The 23,041-nt window shown below is 41.9% G+C and overlaps 1 protein-coding gene across 6 annotated transcripts in view; it reads right to left on the bottom strand.

Annotated features, from left to right (window-relative positions):
- Positions 1 to 23,041, bottom strand: part of ZFYVE26 (zinc finger FYVE-type containing 26) — a 1,794,472-nt gene that overhangs the window by 30,740 nt on the left and 1,740,691 nt on the right. For all 6 annotated transcript variants that reach the window (XM_077465059.1, XM_077465061.1, XM_077465063.1 and 3 more), the window contains one exon: positions 9,484 to 9,528. In XM_077465059.1, coding sequence (XP_077321185.1) covers positions 9,484 to 9,528 — 45 coding nt within the window. The remainder of the gene's footprint in view (positions 1 to 9,483; positions 9,529 to 23,041) is intronic.

The raw sequence follows: 23,041 nt of genomic DNA, 5'->3' as shown, positions 1-23,041 counted from the left end.
CCGTTGACTGTAATCTTATTTCATGAAATGTGTGGGGTCTGGGTGATGTGGTGAAATGTCAGACACTTTTTTCTATACTTAAGTCATACTGCTATTTCTGTGGTGTGTCCGCAGCAAATGCACCTACAACCCACTACTCTAAATTGAAAAGCTCTGCCTATCAAGTGCAGTTTCACTCCACTCATGCATTTTCCAGAAGGGTTAGTACTTTAATCTCTAATGATATCTCTTCTGAACTAATACATTCCCGGGTGGATGATCAAGGCAGATACATATTTCTACTATGTAAGTTAGCTGGCATGCTCTGTATTATAGGCAATATTAATGTCCCTCTGGCCTTCTCCACAGATAGACTCAACTGTTTAGCACAATTTATGGCTTTGTATCCTGATACACCTGTTTGGCTTTTGGGGGACTTTAATAATCTCCTAGACAAAAAGCTAAGCAAGTTATCACCACCTGGCAGACCCTCCGGATGTCCTGGGTGTGCAACCTCATTTGCAAGGCTGATCTGTGAGCTTGGTTTGGGAGATGTGTGGAGGGACAGATATCCAGACAGGAGGTGTTATTCATGCTATTCTGCCCAAACGCTTACCTTTTTAGATTTTTTCAACTCTGTTATGCCTTTCAAGTGCAGTTTCGGGATGTAGGGGTGGAATCCTTGCCCTCAAATCTCAAAAGCTTACTGATGCGAGAGGCCCTTATTAGGCCCCTTTCAGTGACCTATAAAGAGTTCTAGCCCTAGCCAGATGTCCGCCCCCGGGGGTGGCAAACCCTGTTAACAGGGAGCTACCCATGCCGTACGCGCCTTTGGGGATTTTGTTGGTAAGCCATGGCTCTATCTATTTACTATTATCATTATAAATAATGCTCCTTTTACTGAATGAATGAAGTAAATCCTTATTGTAACCATAATCTGGTTTTGTGCACAATTTTTGCATACTTCTAATCAAGAGCTATTATCAACTTAAACTCCAGATACGCCCTAAGATCTCCTGAAGAAGCGACCAAGCGAAACTAGTTGAGAAAAAGAATTGCTATCAGTCTGGGCATCAACTTCCGGATCACTGGCTTTCTCCAAGATAGAGGGCTAGACATGATTACACAATGTGGTTGTATGCCATTATAAAGTATGCATTGGCTATGTAATCAATGTTTAAATTTATATACATTTTTCCCCTTTTTTTCAAAATAAAAATAATTGTACATTTACTCTTGTCCTATTTGTGGTATCAAGACAGTCCTCAATTCCATTGGTATTGCACGGTGAGATACTGGGAGTAATCCATGCTAATCCCCCTTTCTTGCAACATAATTAATGAGGATGAGGATACCAACCCCTAACTCAATTATATTGTTTTCAATATAGGCACTTTGATCGATTTCCTAGCCAGATGTAGTCAAAATGGAAAGCTGAAGTGCCCAACATACAGGGGGAGGACTGGGATGATTTGTGGACTCGACCCTTTCAACACCTAGTATTGGCTAGTGATAGGTTGAGTCAATTGAAATTTCTACACAGGAGCTACTATACCCCGGCCAGATTAGCCAAGATTTTCTGCTCTGTCTCAGCTGAGTGCTGGAGATGCTCTTCACCCACTAATGCAGATCCCATTTTCTGGAGGTACCCACAAATTCAGCAGTTTTGGTCTGAAAGTCACTTCCTGCATCTCCGATCTTCTGGCAATACCAATTCCTATGACTGTGCAGGTTTGTTTGCTGGGTCTAGTAGATGAAGTGATGCTTTCTGCTGAACTGGAAAAGGCCGGGGGCTCCTGACATGGTATTTTGGAAGGGCTTAGTGAATTCAGTGATGCCATAATATAAGGCTACGTACACCACCAGAGGCTGCAGAAAGAAATTTGACAGGTCTATGGCAGGCATGGTACAATTTCAATGACACAGTAGGATAATCAGTGGGTCTAATTAATAACTGCAACATGGGGTGGTGTATAACTTATTAATGTTGGGTGATCCTTTGGGACACAGGAGAGTAACTAACTTTACATGGTTAAAATCCCAGTATACAGACTGGTAACCGATGCTGGGCAATTGCTACATATACATGATGTAGGTTACCAATCATTCTCTATCACTTCTCCAGATATGGCAGAAGTCCTGGGTTGAGCGGTGACAAGGGGGGGGGGGGGTACATTGTTAGAATGTAATGGTTATATGCAACTGCACTGTAACTTTTTGGGCCCTGTGTGGCCGTGGAAGCAGGTTGATTCTATGTTATGTTAAACCTTAATAAAAAATAAAAAAAATAAGTATTCTGGAAATACTCTGGGGTTCATGTCAATAATAATAATAATAATAATAATAAGTCAATAAGTCAGTCCTTTTTTCCCTCAACCATTTGAAACCTCAGGGCAGTTACTAACACACCACTCCAATGGGTAGACGAATTTAAATATCTTGGGGTAATTGTCAGGGAATACATGGATGACAATCTCTCCCCTCTCTTGACCAAATTTGGCAAGAAATGCCAGCTTTGGAAGACTCTGCTGCTATCTCCAGTAGGCAGAGTAAATCTACTAAAAATGGTCTACCTTCCCAAGTTCATATAATTTATCCCCAAAACCTTTTTTTCAAAAACTGGACTCCATTGTCTCCAATTTTGTCTGGGCTGGGAGAACCCTGAGACTGGCAAGGAAGTCGCTCCAACTCCCCCTATCCCAGGGGGTCTGGCACTGCCCCACTTCCAGCTTTACTTCTGGGTGGTAGTCTTGGTAACTGTCCGGTGGTGGTTTAACCAGCCCAGGCAGAACCCGTCTTACCCTACAGAGGGCCCAAGGCCCACCCCCAAATAATGACTTTAATGTGCACGACCATATAGGTATGGCAAAGGGCAAGAGACATTTATAAGTCAGATTCTGCCATCTCCCTCCATTACGCCCCTCTGGGGCAACCCCTCCCTACCACACATTTATGGACTCCCAGACCCTCAGTTGTGGGCACCCAGGGGGATAGTCACCACTAAACATATCTATACTGATGGGTCCTTTTTCTCCTTTGAGATTCCGAAAGCTAAACATAATATCCCTGCCTCTATGATGTTCAGATACTATCAGCTCAGACATGTGACACAAGCCCAGTTCCCTGACCCCTTGACCCTTCAGACTGATGCAATCGAACGGCTGCTCATAGCTAAAGTCATGGAAAAACCTCTGTCCTCCCTCTACTTTTACCTCTCCATTGCATATATGACACCCCTGCTCCAGATGTGGTGTGTCTCCCGGTACCTTTTTCCATATGGTGTGGTCATGCCCTGAGCTGCCTCCATACTGGGAGGGAGTGCTGGGTATCCTGGACATGTTTGGGGATTGGTCCCTTGGGTGGGATCTGGCCCTAGCACTATTAGGCAATATGGAAAATACTGAAGTGTCTAGACACCAGAAATTGTTCCTGTGCTATGCTCTATATTATGCCAGACGGGAGATTCTCCTCAGGTGGAAGCAGCCCCCCCCCCCCGGCAACATATGTGGACAAACACGATAAACTCTGTCATACGTTTGTACAAGCTAACATACGAGAGTAGAAACTGCCCTAAAAAATTTGATAAGGTCTGGTCTCAATGGGTTGATGCACATGGTAGGAGCCCTAGGGCAAATAGGGTACTACCTGATGTTCTGGTTCCCTCACACAGTGTCTCATGGCTGCAGCTGGTAATGTTCTAAAGTGGGATCCTTATAGCCCCCCCTTCCCCTCCATCTTTCCCCTCCCCCCTCTTTTGTTCCCTCTTTTCTCCCCCCTTCCAAAAACCCCGTTTCCCACTGTGATTTCGTAACTGCTACTAGTAATACGATTGCTAATATGCTTAAACTGTTAGACAGTAATATGTTTGGATGAAAAATTGAAAAATTGAAAAATTGTAGAGAAATATTGGCATGTGCTCACAATGGACGCCAACTGTAAGACAATGGGAGTGGTATATCTTCTTTTATGCGACTGCTCATGTTTTTACGTTGGGAAGACAAAAATTGAATTTTGGAAACGCATTTATAGACCCATCATCTCTATGAAAATATGTAATCCAGAACTACCCTTGGGTAGACACGTGACTGCCCTACATAGCGGCGTCTTTCCTAAATATCCTTTATAATCCTGACTCGGATACACCCAGGTATACAAGGAGGTGACTGGAATAAAATCTTCCTACAAAATGAACAGGAGTGGATCTTTCGCCTCAATGCTACATGTCCCCCAGGCCTAAATGAATCTTTATCCTTCAGAACGTTTTTAGAGGGTTTACATCATGTGGGCCAGAAATGTAATAATTTACTCTCCAATCTTATTAGGAAAGATTATTTCCTGTTTTCACCTGTCTCTACAATTATTCTCTAAGTGCCTCTATGTGATCTTTTTTCACTATGGCGTCTGTTCTTTTGAATCTATGTTTCTTTCTCAATAGGTCTATTGCACAATGGTTTTGTTTTTATTGACTGTTAAGATGTATTGTTCAGGTTTCATATCTATAATTATGTATGCCAATCGAGAAATGTTTCACTAATGAAATGTTCAAAACGATGTACTTCCATGGAAGCAAATGTCTATATAATTTAGATTTTTTGCTGCCTGCTATTTCCCATTTTGTCCTCCGGGCGGAGCAACTTGGTCTGGTCCAATTTCTCTCTGCTCACACGGTGCAGAAAGGCCACCAGTGATGTCTTCTGTCTATAGCCGTCGGCCTTTGCTTTTGGGTGTCTGATGGCTGGGATGAGTCCTGGTTGCCATGGTACCATCATGAGCCGTTCAGCTGCTGGCACTGGTCCTCATCACCACACTGATGGGCGTGGCCTTTCCATCAGTGCTGGCGACGTCGGGCGCCGCACTGTTTTGGTGTCCAGGGTTGTCAGCTGCCATTGCCACGCGGCCACAGGACGCGTGACTGGGCACCGACTGCTCAGGGGGCACTCTTCACAGCCTGGTCCCTTCTCTCTTAAGCATACACTGCCAATAATCATTCCCCGCCCACCCTAATCCTTTTAAAACTTGGCTGTCTGGAGCTCATTGTAAGCTGCCCTCCGTAAGAATCCAGACCTATATGCTATACAATGTTGGATGAGACAAATTTAGAAATTGCTACTGTTGTAGTTCTACCCATATGTAATAAATACGAGTTGTATATTTAAACATTTGAGAGACACATTTCAATGACCCAAAATAAATAATTTCTTTGCAGACAGGCTATCTTAATTTATTGTCAACCATCACAGACCCTTTTAAGAGAGGTTCTGCTTAGAATCTTTCCTGATCTCCTTTCTTTTTGGATGGTATTTTCTAGGTAAATGCTGATTTTAAATCCAGTCAACATCATGCAGTTATGTAGCTATTTTTCCCTTTTTCAATTCACCTGTATGAAACTTTGTTTTTTTTAGGTGAATGAAAGAAATGATTATGCCTGTATCCTCTTTAGGTATTTTTCTGAATATTCTGGAGCTCTCTACCTAGCTCCTTTCTATCCTATAGGCCCTGGTGGTTAATATGATAGGTTCTATATAGCTGTATAATATATCATACTTTAATCATTTTTGGATACTGATTGTTTTATTTTATATTGTTAGATTTATTATATCTCTTGGTCTATGGTGTGGCGTTCCATTTGGGGTAGGGTGTGGAAGCAGTGAGATACCCTTTGTGGTTAGTCTGATTGGGATCTCTCCACTCCTCACCCTCTGGACTCCTGGTTAACCTATCCTTGTTTTTAACTGATGCAGATGTCCAGGAAATTATTCTATATCCATATGGTCAGCACATAATTTCACATGTAATTATGCTACTTGAAATATATTTGTAAAGTTTCTAATTATATTTCCCTTTGTTACTATAGATACTATTGTTATAACTATAACCAATTTCCCCTGAAAAAGAGGTACAACCTTATATCTTCAAACGCGCTGGGTATCACTATGTTTATGTGTGTTCCACCAACAGAGCGCTGTGGTTCTCTGTATTGCAACTTGAACTTTCTGTTTTAATATTTTCAAATAAAATAAATGATATTTAATACAATATTACTCTATTATTTTAGAGTCTATGCCCTTTAAAGTTCCATTTAGAGGGGTTCTTTCTGAGAACAGAAGTTCACAGTTTTATAAACAGTCTTCATAGTAGATAATGTTTCTCTGAGAACTATAGAGAACTGAACTGACAGAAAACTCCTCAGTTTAATAAACGTAAACCTAAGTGTGTTAACCGCAGAACCACCAGGTGAAAAAACTTGAAAAAAGAAAACCAATACAGCCACCACAACTACGAACTGGTAACCTGCATATTATTTTTTTGTATTGGGGTTAGATACACTAAGTTTTCAGGTACCGCATTATTCAATTATTTAAAAAAAAAGTCCTGTTTTTTTTAATTTTATCTGATTGGTTATTCAAATTAAACAAATCTACAATTATTTAAGAAAAGATCATCATTTTATTTTTGGCACCTATCATTTTATTTTTGACACTTATTAGTGTAAAAATATTAGAAATAACCTTGTGCTATTGCAAAAACCCTTAAATTGAGTGCAAGTGAAAACAAAATGAACAAAAAAAGCTTCTCCCCAATAGTATAGGAAATACCTAAATTGTAAAACTAATATAGTCGTGAGGGGGCGCTAAAACAAAAACACAAATAATATACTGTGGAACAGTTGACAATAAAGTTCAAAGTGCAATTAAACCAATTAATCCTGATTTTGACAATGAAAAAAAGTCCTTATAAATAAAGTTCATACAAAGTCTTCTAAATCAATGGATTCCTTAATTTTTCAACGTGAAATACTGTTTTAAACCATCACCAGCAATTGCTTATGTAGCGGCAACACTTTTGACAAGGTATCCGCTATGTACAAATTTAGTTTTTCCTTAGAACAGTAAAGGGGTTCTGAGGGTTGATTGTACAGGTTTAACTTCGGCATCAGTTTGGCTGGGCTGTGTTAGGGTTCTGCCTGGTCATGTGTACAGTTAGGTGCACATGACAGGTCCAGAACCAGGCCTGGTTGGACGCTTTGAGTATCAGCGTTCCATGGAGCCAATCAGTGGGTGCGTCTGGCCCCGCTGGGGAGTCTGGGGAAGGGTACTTAAGATGCTGAAGTCACGTGTTCGGGGTTCCTGAAGCTGGACCGGGGTAGCCCCGCGAGGGGTCCCTGTCACGGGAGTGGGTGCCGCCCTGCAACATGGTCAGTTTGACTAGCCCCATTAGACCCGCATGGTCTGGGGTAAGGATCCATCTGGTCTGAGGCGCAGTAACTGAGGGAGGATTCAAGGCGTCCGGGTGTGCTCTCAACTTGGAGGGGCACCACAGCTCGTGTAAGCGATCGGGGGAGGACTCTTTGGAGGAGGGCCAACAAGCTGGCATCCCAAGAAGTGCCCAGTTGCTGGTTTGTCAAGGACACTAACGAATCCACGTTTTTCCAGTGCTGCCAAAGAGACAGAGGACATTCCAGGTACTGAGGAAAGGTTCCTGTTCCTTTTCGGTTGCAAATTTATTCAAGGTTAGAGACTTTGCAAGTTCCGGATTAAAGTGCTGACTGCCATAATCTCTGGCTAGAGATTTATTCAGCTTTGAAGCGCCCAGCTGCGAGTGGCTACTCTCACTCTCTGGGTTGCATTAGAGACTTTCTAATGATTAGCAGTTCAAGGTGCCCGACTTTCTTCACCCTTGCCCTCTGTTCCCATACGAGACTGTGTTTGTTGGATGTTACCCCTGCAAATAAAAACCTTTCTAAAGGACTTTTATGGTGTCAGCGTCCAAAGTCATTGGGTACTAACCCTGGGAACCCCTAGACCTGGAAGAACAAGCAAAGCGGAGGTAACCGGTAAGCCCAAAAGTCAAGGCCACCCCATTGAGGGTTATGGCCACTACACTTATTGAGCTTATTTTATTGCCCCCTCACACCTATATTACTTTATAATTAGACTGACACTAAACTAATAACAGTGCAGTGTAGCCGTGCTGCTCAAATGGCAAATAGTACTCTACAGTGCAAACAGTACTTCCAGGTGGACTGGAGCCAACACTGAGATTTTGATTATGAAGAGGAGCGCTGAGAAGCTGAAGAGAGTAGGGGAGGAGGAGTGCTGAGATGCTGGTGTGAGCCACTGGAACCAGGAGCTGCTGTGGCCAGATGGCTAAAAGGTCAAAGCAGGAGCAGGAAGAAAGGACGCTGGGCTCTGAGACATCAGTAAGCAGGAGCAAGAGATGAGGACACCAGGGGCTTTGTGAACAGAGAGCAGGCAGAGTGGGAGGAAGAGGAAAGGAACCTGTGAGCAGTGAGGGGGAACAAGAGGATAGGACACTGAAGGCTGTGTGTGCACAGAGAGCAAGAGCAAGGGAAGGGGCTGCAAGAGACTGTGTGATCAGTGAGCAGGTAGAGCAGAGTAAGAGGAAGAGGAAGCTCGGCGCTGTGAGCAGTGAACGTTGGAGTTGGAGTAAGGGGGTCACTATCTTGTTACATTCCCAGAAAGTTACGGGTAACAACTAGCACTCAGAATTGAACTAGTATGTAAAGTTAACAATATATTGTAAAAAAATTTAAAAATGTTCCCTCTATTTTCCCCAGGATTAGTGTGTAATGTGCAACAGGATTGGTGATGTGACATCCTGTGCCATATATACGTTCCTTCAAGGGTAAATACTGATGCACAAAATGTGAACAAGTTGTTTTGTTGAAATCCCAGATCCTGAGTCTAAGCCTGGCCATATACTGTACAATTTTCTTGTACAAGTTTCCTTTAGATTTATCAAAAACATAATAGGCAGTTAAACCTAAACACTTTTAATTTGTATGCAATCAGACAGGCCCTTGCACTACAAAGTTGAAGGTAAATCTAAAGAAATTGGTGTATTGCCAGCCCAAGAAATCATCTGGCAACACTGCAAAGTATCAACAGCCTGAAAAGGAGTTTGGACTGTACCCATTAGGTGCTGACTGGGGCCAGTGTAGAGGAGGGTGATCATATGAAGGGGGAGGCACAAGAAGATGGTATTTGGGTGACAGTTATAAGACAAGGTAGAGGGAAAAGCTTTAGAGAGGCTAATCCTGAGTAGTCACATCCCAATAAATAAGCCTGGTTGTGTGATGTGGGGATATCAGTACAGAAGTGGCATTGCTAGAGCAGAGTACCTCACCTAGCTGCCAGTTGAAAAATTCTTCCAGTGAAGATGGGGACACGGTTACAGAAAAGTATTAGAAGGACAGATAGGGCAATCTGTCATAAAGAATGTGATCACCAAACAGTATGGTGTTTACCAGGCACTTTGATTTGGCACATTGTGAATTAGATGGACAGATTGTTGGGTGGTGCTGGGGAGAACCCAGCTATCAGGGTACATACTGGTACAAATGATAACGTTAGAGGAAGATGGAGCATCCTAAAAAATTATTTCAGGGACTTAGGTGCTATAGTAAAGGACTCTCCTAGTATTCTCAGAAATACTGCCTGTACCTGTCAGTAATTTAGTCTACTGTATATGCATATATTCTACCTTTGCTTCATCACTTCTCATTCCTTGGATTAACTTCTCAAGTTCCTGAAACAAAAGAAAAACAAAAGATTAATAAACTGAATAAATAAAAAGAAATTAAAAATCATTCTATAAACATTAAAGACTATTTGACAACATTGAGTTAAACTGAATTAACTCTGGGTTAATGGCTGGTACATTCAGGTAATTGACACTGGCAAAGCTTTAAGGAAACGCCCCCTGGATGCCACTGCTATAACCCTACCTCAGTGAGTCCTCAGTGTTGTAGCAAGCAATCCAGAAAAACACTGGAATAGGGTTAGGACGGCCTGTGTCCTGTACTGCACTTTAAGCTATGGAATTTACAGATAAGTCAAAATGTATTTTATTTTACAGTACAAGATACAGGCTCGATATTCATAGACTCTAGGACATCCTCAAGCAATGAATAAGAAGGGTGGACAACAACAAGGCAAACAAAACTGTGCCAACATAACAAAGGTCAATAGACTGAACTCAGAGAGCTCAGCTTTCAGTGCTCTCACACTTTGAATGACAATTACTCAGGCAACACTGTACCCATATGAAATTTGCGTCCCTTTTTTTCACATAAATAGAGCTTTCTTTTGGTGGTATTTAATCACTAGTGGGTTTTTTATTTTTTGTGCTATAAATAAAAATAAGACTGAAAATTTTGTGAAAAAATGCCCTTTTCTTTGTTTCTGTCATAAAATGTAGAAAATGTGTAGTTTTTCTTCATAGATTTTGCCCAACATATATACTGCTACATACCTTTGGTAAAAATAATCCATAATAATTAGTGTAAATTATTTAGTCTTTGTGAAAGTTATAGAGTCTACAAACTATGGTGCCAATCTCTGAAAATGTACCACACCTTATGTACCGAAGGCCAATCTAATTTTTTAAGACACTAACAAGTCAGGAAAGTACAAATACACCCCCCCCCCGCCCCAAATTACCTCATTTTGGAAAGTAGACATTCCAAGGTATTAATAAGTAGCATGGTGAGTTTATTTCCCCACAATTCTTTGCAAAATTAAGATTTTTTATTTTTTACAAAATTGTCATATTAACAGGTTATTTCTCTCACAGAGCATATGCATACGACAAATTATGCCCCAAATACATTCTGTTACTCCTTTTGAGTATGTTAATACCACATGTGTGAGATTTTTACACAGCCTGGCCCCATACAGAGTAGCTCAACATTGACATAGCACCTTCAGGCGTTCTACAAGCATAAATTACACATCTCATTTCTCAACCAACTATTATACTTTTGAAGGCCCTGGAGCACAAGGACAATGGAATTGCCAACAAAATTACCCAATTTTGGAAAGCAAATACCCCAACGTATAATCTACGAGGCATAATGAGTCTTTTGAATGGTTAATTTTTTCCAGATGTTTTTGGAAAATGTGGGAAAAAATGAAAACACATTTGTTTTTTTACACAAAGTTGTCCACTTATAAGATATTTCCAACACATAGCATACATCACACACCAAAATACATTCTGCTGCTCCTCCGGAGTATGGTGATAACACATGGTGAGACTTTTACACAGCTTGGCCACATACAGAGGCCCAACATACAAGTAGCACCGTCAGGTATTCTAGGAGCATAAATTACATATATGATTTCCTGCCAACCTATCTTTGCGAAGGCCCTTCATATTTCTAACACATAGCATGAACATACCAAGAATTGCAATCCAAAATAAACTCTATTGCGGAAAGGGTAAAAAAAAAAAAAAAAGTTTAACCTGTGCTTTTAGTAGTGTTCACAGAGGAGAGCACTGGTCCAGGCAGCAAGCAGGGATGTGCTTAGCAACAGTAATAGTAATTATCCAGGCAGCAGGCAGGAATATTGTCTATAGTCAGCACAAGGATATTGAAAGCACAGCCAAAGCATTTGTATATAGGAATCGTCCAGGCAGAGCAGCCAGCACAGCCATTAGATCCTGGTACACTTATCTATAGACACTCATTATTGTATTGTTCTCCAGCCCTTCATAAACATACTGCCTCTTGCTACAGCTAATAATTTACATAGTCCAGGTAGCAGGCAGAGGTGTGGTCAGTTCATGTGGCAGGCAGAGGCATGATGGCAGTAAGTCAGCAGCAGGCTGAGGGCCGCAATCAGGTAAGACCTGTGCACAGGGACACAGGGGTAGAGGCTTTGCCCACCCAAATATCTATGAAACCCAGAGAAATTAAAACAATTTGTTTTCTCCATCCGGAAAAACATTTCTTGAGCCCCTAACGTGAGACCCCTGTGTATTACAGTAGCAGGGCAACATATCAGTCCAAGCAGTAGGTAAAAGCATAGTCCATAAAACAGGCCAGGGCAAGTTCACATGCAAGCAGTCCAAGCAGTGGGCAGAAGCATAGTTGATAAAACAGGCCAAGGTCAGTTCATGTGGAAGCAGTCCAAGCAGTAGGCATAAGCGTAGTTGATAACAGGCCAGGGTCAGTTCACATGGAAGCCGTCCAAACGGTAGACAGAAACATAGTCAAAAAACAGGCCAGGGTCTGTTCATGTGGAAGTCAGTAGCATGGTTATTTGAGGAAGCATGGATGATGAAAATGGGGAAATGGTTAAAAATATGGGCTAATATTTTAGGGATGTGTGATAAAGTTGGAAGTATTCACCAATGCAAAGGCCGGGTTTAGAGGGACAATGATAGCTGGTATCTCTTCGAAATCCTCTTTTGCTGCACACGCAACATTTTTTGCCATCTTCGGCCTGCTTCAGATGGTGGAATGTTGTACGGGAAGTGGCGCTCATGAAGTCGGCTAACAGCATCAGAGCGAAGGTCCTCTGGGGGGGGGGGGGGTCTTTGTTGATAGATGAGGGACGTAACAACTTATTTGATGAATTTTAGGAAGGGGGCGGGGCTTTCGGTGGATTTGATGTAGACTATGTATGCATTATAAATGGCCAGATGGATAAAAAAAATTACTACCTTCTTGTACCAGAAACTGGACCTCCTTTTTGTCAAATAGGGCAGAATCATCTAAATCCACCCCCCCCCCCCCCCACCATGTAGAGATTGTAATCTTGGACACATGTTGGCTTTTCAATGGGACCTTGTCTTCTTTGAACCTCAATTGTAGTGTCATTGTAGATACTGGACATCATTCCACCTCAAGGCCAGTACTTTGTTGCTTCTCAAAGTTTCTCTTTCCCCCCTTCGCAGCTTTTTGTTCATTGAGATTGTGGAAAGCCCTTCCTGTTCTTTTTGGAGGTTCCGCAGGCCAGGGTTTTTGCGATGTATAATGCCGCTTACACACGAGCGGAATGTCCGACAGAAAAAGTCAGATGGAAGTTTTTCATCGTATATTCAGATCGTGTGTATGCCTCATCAGACTTTTGTTTTTACGAAAATTCTGACGGACCTAGAAATAGAACACGTTTTAAATATTTCCAACGGAACCAATTCCTAACGGCAAAACCGCTCGTCTGTATGCTATTTCCGACGGAGCAAAAACGACGCATGCTCTGAAGTCAGTATGAGACGGAAGCGCTCAGTGTGGTAAAACTAGCGTTTGTACTGGAGCTAGCACATTCCTCACACTGCTAATGCTGTGATATTTTAATGCAGCGCATTCTTTTCTTCTTTATAATGCTGGAAGAATAAAGTTGTTTTGCTGCTCATATACACACACACAGTTCTCACAAACTGATTTCTTTATTGTTTATCCCCATCTCATGAATAATATTCCAAGTTTTAAAAGGCTTCCCTAATGAGGCCCAGTGCTGCCTCCTCCGTCATTGTCCCCTTCCTGGGCTTTTAGGTGGTAAGGCAGAGGAGAGGCACCTGAGATTGGGTGAGGCTCCTACTGTAGCGAGGAGGAAAGCCCAGAGCCCAAAAACGTCCAGGAGGAGGAGATTTAAGTCCTCCAACATGGCCTTTGAAGAAATGGTGGACATCTCGCGTGGGAAGGATCATGATGGTAAAAAATGGACCGTACACCCAGCCGAATTTGTGCAAGACCAAAATCATGACAACAGTTGTGAAGACTCTGGATCAGAATTTTGGGGTATGACGCTCCAAAGACCAATTAAGGAAACGCTGGTCCGACTTGAAACTGAGGGAGCCAGATTAGTATAAGAATATAGAAGAATAATAAAGAAGGTGATTCAAAATAGTAAGTACTTTCCGTGTGTTCCTATTATGATTAGTAACTTGCAAGCTGCTCCATGTGATTTTCTTTACTGTTGTACAGTTTTAAATGGTTTCATGTCTGTGGGCAGAGTAATCATTCGTAGGAAACATCGTTCGTAGGAAACATTGTTAGCTTGTAAATAAATATGATGTTTTTAGCTGATACATAGTTTTAACTACATTTTGGTCATGCTAATTTGTCTTATTAAAAGAAGTTTAGGACATTGTTGTCCAGATGTCTTTGAAACTAGAATGAATTGCACATTTGATTCAGTGGAATGTAAGGAGAGGACACCCAGCAGCTGTTTACACATTTGGACTCAGGAGCACTAGTGTGGGACACCAGAGCACATTTATTGGGGTGACCCACACAGGTGCTCCAGTGAATACTTGGGATGTCTCCATCTGTGAAACTTGGCCAAAAAAGTATTCCAGCTTGGTTAAAAGGGAATTAATCATGTCTTCAACTTGGATCTCTGCCCAAACAGACAATTGTACACCACTTTCAAGCAATGTTTCATATTCCTATTTCTGGACTCAAATATCTGTGTGCTAAGTATACCTTTTGTTTCATTCTCATAGGGGAGGAAAGACAGACGACAACACTCAGAGGACACCAGGGACCCCCCACATCACCAACAAGACTGGCAAATCAGCCCAAGCCCCGCCCCCCCCCCCCCGAGGATCTGGAGGAAGGAGAGGTGGAGGAAGTGGGTGAGATGGGCACCCCAACAGATGAGTGTCTGACACCCCAGCTTCGGGTAATAAAGGGTAGATACAGGTGTATACTGTGCTAGAGGCACACAACACCCACTAACTCCTGCAGATGTGTCAGGGCTGGCTTAGCCCTTCCTTCTCTGAGCTGGCTGCTCAGCTGTCAGCTAATTGCCAGCTCCCATCTCTCTCCACAGTTACCAGCTGTTCCTTATCCAGCTCAAATGACTTGCCTACTTAAAGCTGTCCAGCTCACTTCATATCTGCCTTCGCCCTTGGTCACATCACAAGAAAACATCTCCTGCGGTTATGTTCTGAGACTGGATTGCTGACATCCATTCTGGCTCCTTATCCTGCTTTCTGTTGGTCTACTTGGATCCCTGACTTCTGGCTTGGCTGATTACCCGATCTGGTTATTGAACTCTGGACTGGCTGACTACTTGATCCGGTTACTGGACTCTGGCTATGCTTTGACTACGCTTTCTCTATCTACCTTTTTATTTTTATTTAATAAACAGGTGTGATTTAACCACTTCAGCCCGGGACCAATTAACAGCCTAAGGACCAGAAGTCTTTTTACAATTTCGCACTGCACTGCTTTAACTGGTAATTGCGCGGTCATGCAATGTTGTATCCAAACGAGATTTGCGTCCTTTTCTTCCCACAAATAGAGCTTTCTTTTGATGGTATTTGATTGCCTCTGCGATTTCTACTTTTTGCGATATAAATGGAAAAAGACCGAAAATTTCGAGAAAAAAAGATATTTTCTACTTTTTGTTATAAGAAAAATCGAATAAACTCAATTTTAGTCATACATTTAGGGCAAAATTTATTCAGCCACATGTCTTTAGTAAAAAAAATGTCAATAAGCGTATATTTATTGGTTTGCGCAAAAGTCTATAGCATCTACATACTAGAGTACATTTTCTGGAATTTACACAGCTTTTAATTTATGACTGCCTATCTCATTTCTTGAGGTGCTAAAATGGCAGGGTAGTACAAACCCCCCCCCCCCCCAAATGACCCCATTTTGGAAAGTAGACACCCCAAGGAAATTGCTGAGGGGCATGTTGAGCCCATTGAATACATTGAATACATTGGCTGTGCTCTCAACCAAACTATCAAACCATCCAATGGCTGTTTTCATAACGAATCACATGTGCAGCACCATAGCAGTTGAAGATTAAACAGAGGCAAAGATGGCAGCTTCCTTGGCTGAAAACGATTTCATTCTGCATAGTCCGGAGGACTTATCTGATCTCTTTGCTTTCCTGGAGACATCACCTTACTCGGGCTCAAACTGGCTGCAACTTTTGCAGAATAGACCGATGCACTCAGGTGCACCCATTAACAGACAGGGCCTACTGCCTTGACCATCCAGACCGAGGCAAAGTACTGTTATGCAGGATGATGTCCTACTTGACAAACGTGAAGGGACTCAAGGTGCCTGAAAATGGAGCCTGCTTCTATATAACCTAAAACCTCTCCGGATGTAGTGTTTATCCAAGAAACACATGTCGAAGAAGGTAGAGCTCCTCCCCTCCAAAACAGATTCTATTCGCACTCATATCATGCCTTTTTTTTAAATCAGAAAAAAAGTGTTTTAAAGTAAAAGAAAATATAAAGTACAAACATTCAAGTATAGACTCTATATGCAGCAATAAAAAAATCAGGGTTACATTTTACACTACATAAAGTATGATCTTGTTTGCAAAGTGTTCACACTGTTCAATAGCTGTTGATGATACAATAAAAAAACAAACATAACTCAGAAAATAAGAAAAACAAAAACAAAAACTCTTGCAGTTTGTGTAGTTCATCCATACCAAGGTATACAATACACTGAATTTTACCACTTCCATCTGACACCCCATACACAATAATAGATGGCATTCTCAAGTTTGAAGTAGTCTAGTAAGTTATAAGCTGAGATAGAGCCACTCTGCCATATTTTTGGGAATTTCAGAGGAGTATTTTTGTGAAGGTAGGTATGTTTTTTTCCATATTAGGATATTATTTATCTGTTGAATCCACTGCCGACAGCTAGGTGTGTGAGGGGAACCAGAATCTTGCCATCAGTTTCCTAGCTAGATAAAGCAATCTAACAAGTGCTACATAAATAGGTGGGGAATATAGTTGCACCAATCCACCCAAGATACATGTAACTGGGTTAAAGTCAAGTTTAACTTGATACACATTATTAATAAACTGGATAACATCCTGCCAGTATCTGATCAGTTTGGGGCATCTCTATAACATGTGGATTAGCGTTCCCTGGTGTATTTGACACTTCAGGCATATGGGAGAATCCCGTCTACTCCTCTTATGTAATTTTACCGATGTGCGGCATGCACAGTGAAGGATAAACATGTGAGACAATTTATGTGCTGCCGATACTGATACCATGGGGCCAGTCGCCAAAACGTGCTCCCAGGTGTCCCTGTCTATAGGGCCAACATCTACCTTCCATTATTCTCTGCAAGGCAGTAAGTACGGGGCCTGAATACAGGACAATAAGAAATTATACATCTTAGAAATTATCCCTTTCTTATTAGAGGTGGAGAAAACTTCAGTAAGGAACGTGGAGTCCTCCACCTGTAAAGTAGAATTCCTATCCTGTACCCGGAGAGCATGACGCAGTTGCACCTACATATAATATCTATTTTGGAGCAAAGGGAACTCAATGAAAAGTTGGTCAAAGGACTTCACTTCCTGCCCGGTAAAAAGTTGTGATAAATATTTAACTCCGGCTGCTATCCAAGTTAAAAAATGTTCAAGTTTAATCAGTTCCTTGTAGGACCTATTACGCCAAATAGGGATGCAGGGAAGAAAACCAGTGAGACCCAACCTACACTTCAATTCCACCCAAAGTTTCAATAAAAGCTGTATTGTGGGACATTGAGAGGGCAGTTCTGGCAGGCCCATTTCCAACTGAGACACAGAGGAGAATTCCAATAAGGAACGTATCAAGGTCCTAGAGGTGTCCACCACAAGTGGGAGGTCCCATCCACTCAAATGCTGTAACTGGACAGCCAGAAAATAAGTAAGAGAATGGAGAACTGCCAGTCCCCCCCTGAGATCAATTTAACCCTTGCTACTCCATATTTACAAATCAACTCCTTGTACTGGGAGTCTATGTGATCAAACCAATATTTTGAGATCCACACGGGGCGTTATGGAGAACGCACAATAACTGGGGAGCCCACTCCATTTTGATTAGGTTGGCTCTGTCAGTAACAGATAAAGGTAATTTATACCAACTGGTGCACATCTGCTTACATTTTTGCAGAATGGGTTTGAGGTTCAGTGCTATATATTCTCCCATATCCCCCGTCACAGTAAACCCCAAATATTTGAATGAATTAACCACTGCCACCTGGGAGGCTTTCAGATGGAGAACCCGGGGTAAGTGTCTAACAGCAACAACAAGGATTTATGCCAGTTAATGGCAAACCCTGAGTGCTGTCCAAATTTATCATTAAGTTGCATGACAGCCTCCAGGGACCCAACTGTGTCCCCAGGTATATCAGAGTGTCATCAGCATAAAGGGACAGTTTGTCTACCCTCACCTCTATGGAACCCAACAATATCAGGGGATGCTCTCACCATGGTCGCCAGAGGTTCCAGCTCCAACCCTGTCTAGACATCCCTGCCTAGTGTCAGCACTAGGATCCCTTTAGGACCCAGCATAACTCACCTGACACAGCCTTTGCCTGGGAAACAACAGTGATTGGCCAGCATACCTTTAAATCACCTGTATAAGCATTCAATCAGTGCTTAGAGTTTACCTTTGTGTTTGATCCAGCTTATATCTGCTCTGTGTATTTCATGTATGACCCAGCTAGGTTGACTAATATTGCTCGCTTCTGATTCGGTACCATTTGGACTCTGATCTACCTGTGTATGGCCCAGCTTGCCTAGACCATGCCTGATTCTACTGTAGTACCTTCATCTGCAGAGGTGAAATACAAGCACCAGCTAACATCTATCCTCACCTGCAGCGGTGAACTACAAAGTCCAGCAAACATCTACCTTCATCTGCAGCGGTGAACTATAAGTCTCAGCTGACCTGCTCATGGTATGTGAACTTGTTCTTTGAACTCTTTGCATAATCAGCACACCTGAACTGTTACTTGTTATCTGCTCCTACCCTGACATTAACACGAGCCATACATAAAAAGGGAAACCTATCATGGATCCTGAGCAGGCTCCATTGTTTGCACAGGAACTTTGCAGTTTATCCCATCAAGTCTAGGAAATGGCCACAGAGCTCACCAAGGTGCAATCTCCTTCCACCGCTACAAAAAGTCCATCTGAACCAAAAATTCCTTTGCCCAACTGGTTGTCTGGTGACCGTAAAGCGTTTTGCAACTTTAAAAACAGCTGCAACTTATATTTCAAGTTAAAGCCATCCTTGTCTGGCCCTGAAACTCAGAGGGTTCAAATCATTATCTCTCTACTACAGGGTGACACCCAGGCTTGGGCCTTTAACCTGGAACCAAAGCATCCAGCCCTGCTAACAGTAAATGCCTTCTTTGAAGCCCTTGAGTTGCTATATATCATGATCCAGATCATGCTGCTACTGCAGAATCAACCCTGCGTAACTTAAACCAAGAAACGACCACAGCTGAAATGTATTGCTCAGAGTTTCGCAGGTGGGCCCCGGAATCTGGCTGGAATGATGCAGCTCTCCGCAGTCAGCTTAGAATAGGCCTTTCAGATGCAATTAAGGACGCTCTGGTCAACTTCTCCTACCCAACCTCACTGGAGGAGGCTATGTGTCTAGCCAATAGAATTGACCGCCGCCAGCGAGAGAGGAGGCGAGAACAAACTATGGCTGTGGCAAACTATATACCTCCCTTGCCACCTGACTATTCCTCCTCCAGTACCAAATCTGAGGAAGAACCTATGCAGTTAGGCTCCACACAGTTATCTGCCCAGGAACACACACGCCGCCGTAATATGGGACGCTGCTTCCATTGTGGCCTCAAAGGTCATATGTTCTATTTGTGCCCTACACGTCCGGGAAACTCCAGGATCTAGGTGATTGCAGGGAGGTCACATAAGGTCTGTTCTCATCTCCCCAGGGGAACAATTGTATACTTTTACCCGCTGTCATTCACTTTGAGACAGGGGCTCATGAAATGCTGACCTTAGTACATTCTGGAGCCGCTGAGAATTTTATTGATAAGACTCCGATTACCTCTTTGTCCCTGGAAACTCATGCTCTAGATTGCCCAGTCCACCTTATCTCGGTGGATAATCGGCCTCTCTCACAAGACCTAGTGCTCCAATCCACCAACCCTTTCCAGTTACAATTGGAGGCTTTGCATTGGGAGAAGATTTCATGTCTTGTCATTGACTCTTCATCCACTCCTTTGATCCTAGACCTTCCTTGGCTTCAGAAGCACACTCCTGTAATTGACTGGCCAACAGGAAATATTCTGGCTTGGTCCAATCAGTGTAAAAAGAACTGCATCCAGCACCCTATTTGACTTGCTACCTGTCAAGTGGGAATGGAACAGATTCTGCTTTGTTATAAGGACTTTCGGGATGTGTTTTCTAAAGGCATTGCTGACACTTTACCTCCTCATGGCAGTTATGATTGTCCCGTTGGCCTCTTGCCTGACACTACACCTCCTCGAAGGAGAGTCTTTCCACTGTCTGAACCAAAGAATCTTGCTTTGCAAGAATACATCCAGAAAAACCAGTTAAATGACACCTCAAATTTATTTGGTATTTTTAAGGCAATATAGAAAAAAATATATTATACTAAAATGTATATGAAAAAATATATACATTTTTATTACAAATATCAAACAACATTACAATACCTACAAAAATCCATAAAATGACATTGTTGTGCTAACATATGTATATGGCATAGAATATTACTACATGCGTAGACTCTATACAGCAAAACAGGCAGCTCTTTTCCTACGCGTTTCGAAAAATATGTATTAATAATTTCTTCTTCAGGGAGGCCACTGTCTGTAAGCACACTATAATCTGGTGTTCATCCGTGCAGGCGGCGAATGGAAGATTTTTTTTTTTATTTATTGAATTTTTCCTATTACAAATTTCACATTCAACAATACAGCCCTGTTGGAATTGAACATGATACATCTAAAGTTTCTACATATCTGTTGGTACAACCAAGCACCAAACACTATCTGCATAGCAGAATGAGTTCTATTCAGCCCACCTGGTGTGTACGGAGCTTTAAAGAGATTTAGGTCAATGACAGTGCCGTTCTGTCTGTAAGGACAAAAAGGGACCTAATGAGTGGGAAGGGCGTCCGAGATCGAATCACAAGATGTGAACCCAGTCGGAGCAGTTGCCATTCATGGGCAAACACTGCCCCCCAGAGGCCAAATATGGCAGGACTGTCAGAGATATTTAGCCTGGGGGAGGAGACGCCCCAGAGATGCTGATTGGTCCACAGGCAAAGGGGGGTGGGCAATGGGGTGTGGTGTGACTGAGGTGTGTTTATCAAAAGGGATTCATCAAAGAGAGCTGTCTCTCTCTCCATCATGAGGCTCAGCCGCGAAGATCTGCTAATTATTGCTTATATTGTATTCTGATTGCATGCTATGTACTCTTGTAACTTCTATTGATACCTTATGCAAGCTTTCTTATTTCCTTGGGAAATAAATGAGATTTGATCGATCCTAGGACCGTGTATTTGGTTTCATAGCTAATTGTTATAGTATTGTGATATTAACGATAGCATGTGCTCAGAGTATAGATAGATTAACTAATCTATAGGGGCTAGACAAAGTAATACATAACTGATAATAATAGTTGGTATTGATCAGTTACTTCATTTGGCACCCCAGAAAGGCGTGTAGAAGGTATTTTTACACAGAATCCAAAAAAACCTAATGTATTTTTGTTTCTGAGTCCCTGTAAGCACAAACCCTCAAAGACACCCAGAACTGAAAATCATCTCTACTGTGGACAAGATTGGAGCTGGCTCACGAATTCTGAAACCACGCTTGGATGAGCATGAAAATTCTGTGAGATATTTCACCGGTGAAACGAACGCGTGGAACCTGGTGAGAACTGTGGCTGATATATGTACGTTAATGTTGTATTGTGCTGCAGACCTGTAACCAGAGAGCAAATTGGTGCACTGGCGAGATAGGGACTGATCATCCCTGGTTATGTGATATAACTGCAGATTGACAGGATAACCATACAATTTTGAGAGAAAAGTGGAAATCCCCACGTGAGTGTGAAAAAGCTCTGTCCCAATAGAAATTCCCTGTGGCCTGCAATTGGAGAGAAGAGCATTGATTAAGAGTGTGTTCTGAAGAAATTTGTGGTTAAACGGATTTGTATGTTTTTTTTTTCGTTTTTTCCTTTTGTGTTTTTTTTTTTGTGTTTGGTGTGGGACTATAGGTGAAAGGTAGCTTCTAAACAGCTTTATCTGTGTCTTTGTGTGTGCTTGGTATCTGTTCGTCTAGAGTATTGCTAATGCAAAGTGTTGGTTAGAGATTGACAGGAATTACCATACATCTGAGGAAAAAGGAAAAAAAAAGTGGGGGAAATATAGGTTTTTATTTCTACCCACGTGAGAGTGAAATAGCTCTGGTAAGATGACCTGCAACCTAAGGCATTGATTAAGAGTGTGCCTTGTGTCTTGTATGCTGTAGAACCTCAAGTCACTGTAGATTTAAACGGTTCGTATCTGTTTTTTTTTGTTTTTGTTTGGTGGTGGGACTATAGGTGAAAGCTAGCTTTTAAACAGCTGTATCTGTGTCTTTGTGGGGGTTATCTATCTGTTCGTCTGTGTCTATTGTCTAAGAAACTGGTTGAGCAACTTTAGTGTGGGTAGGCTAATTAGCATATCAATGGAAGCCATTGAAGGTTTCATTAGCAAGCATGGTGGTATTATATCTCAATCTACACAAGAGAGTCATTTAATACACCAATTTGGTGAACTTTTGAGACAATTTAATACACATAACGATCTCATAAGTAATAAGTCAAAGAAAGGCAGGAAACAGAGAATGGCCAATGCCTTATGCATGTTAGTGAGAATGAAAGAAATTGCGGAACAAAAAGAATTAGAATGGTTTGCTGAAAGAGAACAAGTAATGTAACAGATAAGAATTATATTAATGGGGATTGAAAAGGCTGATGCAGATGCTCGTAATCGGATTGAACTGTTAGTGACTGAGAAATGTGTATTGCAACAGAGATTAGATGAATTAGAACAAACGTGCAAACTAAGAGAAAGTTGCATCGCCTCTTTGAATCAAAGGGAGGCTGATAATTTGCAGGTTATCACAATGCTTAAGGCACAAGCAGCCATAATGGAGTTATCCTCCAAATGTGCAATGGTGGAGGTACCCTCCGCACATGCTAAGTGTACAGAAAAGCTAGAAGTGAAACATGAAGAAAACCTGTATGCCATTATCACTGCAAATGATATTACTGTGATGGGAATCGATGTGGAAGAGGCAAATAAAGGTGCGATAACTGCACTTGAAATTGATTCAGGAGTTGAAACATTGGAAACTTCTGAGGACTCCTCAGACGATGAAAGTGTAAAGTCTGTTCATTCCAATCGCAGTAATATTATCCAGCAATGTGGGTTTCCAGCGCCATATGCTCAAAGAAGAACTTATGCAGGGAAACCAGAGCTCAAATGTTTTTTTTGTAAAAG

The sequence above is a fragment of the Lithobates pipiens genome, unplaced genomic scaffold, assembly GCF_037356315.1.
Source record: "Lithobates pipiens isolate NorthernLeopardFrog02 unplaced genomic scaffold, aLitPip1_a1.2 Scaffold_30, whole genome shotgun sequence".
NCBI classification, from domain to species: Eukaryota; Metazoa; Chordata; class Amphibia; order Anura; family Ranidae; genus Lithobates; species Lithobates pipiens.
Note: the sequence above shows the minus strand (reverse complement) of the source record. Positions and strands in the feature narration are given on the sequence as shown.